The sequence below is a fragment of the Gadus chalcogrammus genome, chromosome 11 (genome assembly GCF_026213295.1).
Source record: "Gadus chalcogrammus isolate NIFS_2021 chromosome 11, NIFS_Gcha_1.0, whole genome shotgun sequence".
NCBI classification, from domain to species: Eukaryota; Metazoa; Chordata; class Actinopteri; order Gadiformes; family Gadidae; genus Gadus; species Gadus chalcogrammus.
In genome coordinates, this window is record NC_079422.1 from 10,377,415 (window position 1) to 10,382,414 (window position 5,000).

A 5,000-nucleotide genomic window follows, 5' to 3' on the forward strand; every position below is an offset into this window, starting at 1 on the left:
AGGTGTCTGCACCCAGGCACTATGCCAGTCAACGCTCATCTTTCAATGGAGCGTACGATAAATCAAGATCCCCTGTTTCCACTAAAACCTCCTGCGGGCTGCCTAGATCCTCCGTGTTGGACAGAACCCCCCCAAAACAACACAACACAACATCCTCGGCCGGGGGTCTGGTCGACGACAGGAACCCAGAGAAGTGTGTCACAAGTGTGACCTCGTATCCAAAGATACAGCGGAACGGCACAGAGGAGCACTTCAGGCACCAGGAGGTGCACGAGGAGGTGACCTACGCCGAGCCCCTGTCTCCTCCCAATGAGCAGGAGGCCCTTGAGGAATCTTTGGTTCATCAACCAACTATGGAGAGTCCCGTCATGATCAGCTGTAAGGTGGAGTCCGGATTGAACACTTTTAAACCTGCTTTCAATGCTGAGGAAAAACATCGGCAAATTCCCATAAAAGAAACAGCCATATATCGTGTTGACACAGAAGAGAGATCAGCACCTTTCTTGGACAAGAATAGGGAAAATTATTCACAGCCCACTCCTTTTGATGCTTGGGTGGAGCCAGGGCAGGCATTAGGGGATACCTCAGACTCTGAGGCCGAAGCAGTGTACGAGCCAAGAGTGGGATCCAACACAAGCGACCTAGCTTCCGAGGGAGAGCCTGAGGCAAGTATCTTCGACCAGGTGGTCTTCAACCCAGAGGAGAATGCCGCAGGCATCCATGCAGATGGCTCGCTGCTCCGCGAGGTTCAAAGCGAGAGCGAAGATAAGCTGTACCCTGACGGAGAAGAAATGGACACCTGGGATAGTGTCATAGAGAGAAAGGCGGAGCTGAAGAAAGAACAGAGCTTGGAAATGGACACCCGACATGCAGAACCGGAAGATATGTCAGCAAGGGAGCCAGGGCAGCAAGAAGTGGCAAAAGTGAATGTAGTTGCCTTTACGGAAGAAGATGTTCATTCAAGCTTGATTGCTACACCCACTGGGACACAATTCAGCGACACCAATCAGGACCAGATCCCACTTTTGGAGCAAGGGCAAGAAAATGAAAACAATGAGGAAGAGGACGAAGAGGATGAGGACTCTCAGAATGTGTCTGTATCATGGAGGACGGAGGTTGAGAGTGACAGTTACGCACAGGACAATACGTTGGCCGACACCCGACCCCTGATCCAGTACAAGAGCGATGAGGCTGACGGAAACAACCAGGCCTCACACTGTGATGATCTGGAATCGAGCGATGGGGAAGACAAGATGGAGGCTGGAGGAACAGGAAGTGGAACCTGGAGTGACGGCAAGTCAAAGAGATTTGGAACCATGGACGATCTGTGCGAAGAGACGGACGAGGACGCAGAGAAAGTGGGCTACGACATGAGCTATGCTCACGGTGACGACCAGGATGTCGTTACAAAGGGGCATGCCACATTGAGAACAGATTGTGAAGAGGAAAAGGAACAAGTTCAAATGATTATGAAAGACGACCGAGAGCATTCAGATGAGGAGACAGAAGACCTCACCCAGCGGGTGATACCCAAGAAATACTCGAATGTGAATATGGATTACAGTGAAGATTTAGAGGATGTGGACAGACTAGTGGAGCTAGAGTTGGAGGGCTTGTCCACATCCACATATACTGCACACTTTGCACAGCATCAGGCTAGCAAGAGTGAGATAGCAACGTCCATCCAGGAAGCCAAACCACAAGGGGTCGGCGAGACAATCGGAGAGGAAATGTTTATCCGTGTAGAGCATAGCATGAAGGCGCACCAGGAACTTATTTCAACCAGCGCCACAAACGATAGGCCCAATGAGCAGCTGTTCCTTGATGACACCCAATACATTCAGGATGAGGATGAGGAAGCCAGGAATACTCTGATCACAGAAAACAACGATAGTAATGCGCCCATTGTAACAGACGATGAATCTGTTGCAATTGACTTCAATGGGGGGTTTGATGGCCAGGAGATCATCGATGACTGCGTTATGGAGCTATCAAACGGCTCAGGAGATGAGTCCCCCAATGATAGCCCATACCGACCACCCATTTCCACAGAGCAGGGAACTTCAGACCTTCAAGATGCCTTGGTAGAGGCAACGGTCTATCATGAGCTACACAAGGCTGAAACTGTGGAGGAATCTGAAGCTCCTCCAAAGCATTCTGTGGATGTTGATACAGACCAAGAGGTTTGTTCAGTAGCTGCACAGATAGTGAAATGGGAAGGTATAGGGAACCCTGCTGAGGCTACTGGTCAGTTTGCAGCAGGTGAAAGGTGTGAGAATGTGGAAGCCACAACTGAAAGCAATTTGGATTTCCCTGAAGCCATGCAAGACGAAAGGGATATTCTTCAGGTAAAGAGCTCAACAGAATCTATAATGACAAATTATAAAATCGAAAAAGACCTTCACAGTTTCTCCAGCTCAGATGTAGATGCAGATTTCTGGGGTTCTTCTGTGTTGACGGGTGCCAATTATCAACAAAAATCTTCCTTTCAAGAAGCCACTGGGGAAGTTAGTCCGAACCACAGCCAAGGTGACAACCTAGTTTTGGGTAGTTTAGACGAACAGCATGTAGCGATGGGGATCTCAAGGATGGAGGGGGGCATGGCTACAAGCCAGGTTACCAAGGGAGAGTTTGAGCAGAGGTCCTCAGAGAGGAAGCTGTATGAATGCAAGGATGCCGCTGAGGAGGGCCTGACTCATTCAGAGGACTCTGAAGAAGAGGGCCATTCCTTGTCCTCTGGGGAGGAGTAGGTATTCAGTGGTTCCTTTAGCAATAAAGAAACAGTTGATCAAGTCATATTCAGTGCTATTGAAGTGTGTGAAAACATATTGCTGCTAGGTGCTACTGTCCAGCTAAAGTTTGCCATCGCTCTGGCTGTTTAACTGTAATAATGCTGTTATTTAATTTCCTGTTAAAACAACCATTTCTCTTGCTAAAATAACAAGGTATATCGTTCTGTCTTTGTTGTGGGCTGAATCAAAGAAACCTGTTCATTGCTACCAAGGGTGAATGACCTATTGACAGAACAAAGGGTTACCTTTGAGCATTTGTCTTATTGATCGCAGCCTAATCTGATTGAGATGAGGGCTGGAAATTCAAAAGCTCAGAGGCGTGGTGTCAAGGATCCGCTGTCTCTGAGGAAATAAGACTAGGCTAGAATTTCTAGCAGGGAATCAGCCCATTACACTCCATTATAATCAACCATCCGCCCTGTGTGCATGTCTCAAGGTGTATCGAAGGAGTAGGTTTCGTTTATTTTAAACAGACTTGTGGGCAATGCTTAGCCCAATAGCTTTACATTTTAATGTTTGAGGAATTGATGTCATTCTATTGCTTAAGCTACGCAGATACTTAATAAAGTGTGGCATTGCCTTGGTACTTATTTGTTTGAATAAACTGTAGATTCAAGAAACATTCTATGACTTTGACTGGTACTGTGCACTTCTTTGTTATTATACAGCATATTTCTGTCCTATTTGTTGCATAAACAATCGCTAGGAATATTTGCAGCACTAATGTCGCTATAGATCTATGTGCCATGAGGCACTTGGAGCAGGTAAGAGGTAGTTTAGCTACAAATTACATTTAATAAAGGCGTTTGGTTGCAATTAAATGCTTCATATTTCCACATTAGAATATATAAAAAAAACGTGACCTATTTTATAAATTTTGTTGAGTTGCATAAGATTATCCTAAATGTTTCAACAATGTACAAACCCAGAGAAATCCATACTTTTATACAAGGTAACGGTCCATTACATTACGAGTGATTAATTAAATACTCTAGGGTTATGGCCGGGTATTTTGTAATTTGCCTACTTTGTAGAAATGTTGAACATACGATGGCTCAAGAGAGGATTGCTGCTGCCCGATCGTCTCCTCTGCAGGAATACATGCTAGACAAAAAATGTATATAATATTTATCTCCCTTCCCGCCTCAAGTACCACAAGTAGAATCTTATTTTGTGGGAAACATACAGTGTACAGTAACATTATAAAGTTACAACTGACAAGAAGAAATGCTAGTTGATGTGCCAGCTAAATAAGATAAGCTAGCAAATACAACACATTCAACATAACCTTCACTTTAGGATTTCTTAACATGTCAGAGCCTACTTTGTTCACCACCGTTCAGGGTAAGGAAATCAGTCGACTCCTATAAGCTACACCCTTATCTGCTTCCTCAGGGGTTGTTTTTGAGAAGATCACACAACAGTGTATGTGCGTGCGTGTGTGTGTGTATGTTCATGGGAAAGGGCCATAAACATTTGGCAGCCTCTCAGTCCAGTGAGGCCCCGGGCGGGGCAACAAAAGCCGGAGCAGAGGCCTCCACATTGCCGTCCTCCTCCAACACATAGGACTCCACACAAGCCAGGAGAGGAGGTGAGGAGGACATGAGAGGGTAGGGGTGTGTAGGGGGGGAGAACCAAACAACCAGAACAATGGATGGCCTCGCCTCCCCCCTCCCGTTGGGTCATTCATTTCGCCAGCTCACTGGACAATGGGGGCTATTTCAGACACCGATGGCTGCCCAGAACCTCTCCCCCCCGGGAACCGAACCATGCAAGCCCCTACACTCCTCCTCCTGGCCATGGCACAAATTTCCTAAAGGCCAAATCTGGTAGCAGTTTTTTTAAGCATTGCACAATAGCCTCAGCAGCATCATGATCCACTAATAGTCCTCTTTGATGACCAGGAGATCTGGGAAATCCAAAAATATTCGCATCCGCTGCCACTTGTGGCTGTTTGAAATGCAGCTTTGTCAAATTGAAACGGGCGGCACTGTGTATGCAGATACATCCATGAGGGGATGGCTGTATCCACGGGGACAGAGGGAAGCAGCATGACTGGGCAGACATCAGGGCTCCCAATAGACTGCCTGTCCAGTCTACTGTTCAGGGAAGATGGAAGATGATTGAGCAATCATCTTGTACTGATAATAAAACAGAAAAAACAAATTAATACAAAAAGGAGTATGTTTGAAGGCGGGTTGATATTTA

At 46.4% G+C, this 5,000-nt stretch overlaps 1 protein-coding gene across 1 annotated transcript in view; it reads left to right on the forward strand.

Moving 5' to 3' along the window:
- The window catches only part of nes (nestin), an 8,607-nt gene extending 4,864 nt beyond the window's left edge, over positions 1-3,743 (forward strand). Inside the window, exon 4 of the mRNA XM_056602969.1 lies at positions 1-3,743. This exon is cut by the window's left edge and continues 39 nt beyond it. Within this exon, the coding sequence (XP_056458944.1) occupies positions 1-2,750 (2,750 nt within the window). The 3' untranslated portion in view covers positions 2,751-3,743.
- The last annotated feature ends 1,257 nt before the right edge of the window (positions 3,744-5,000 follow it).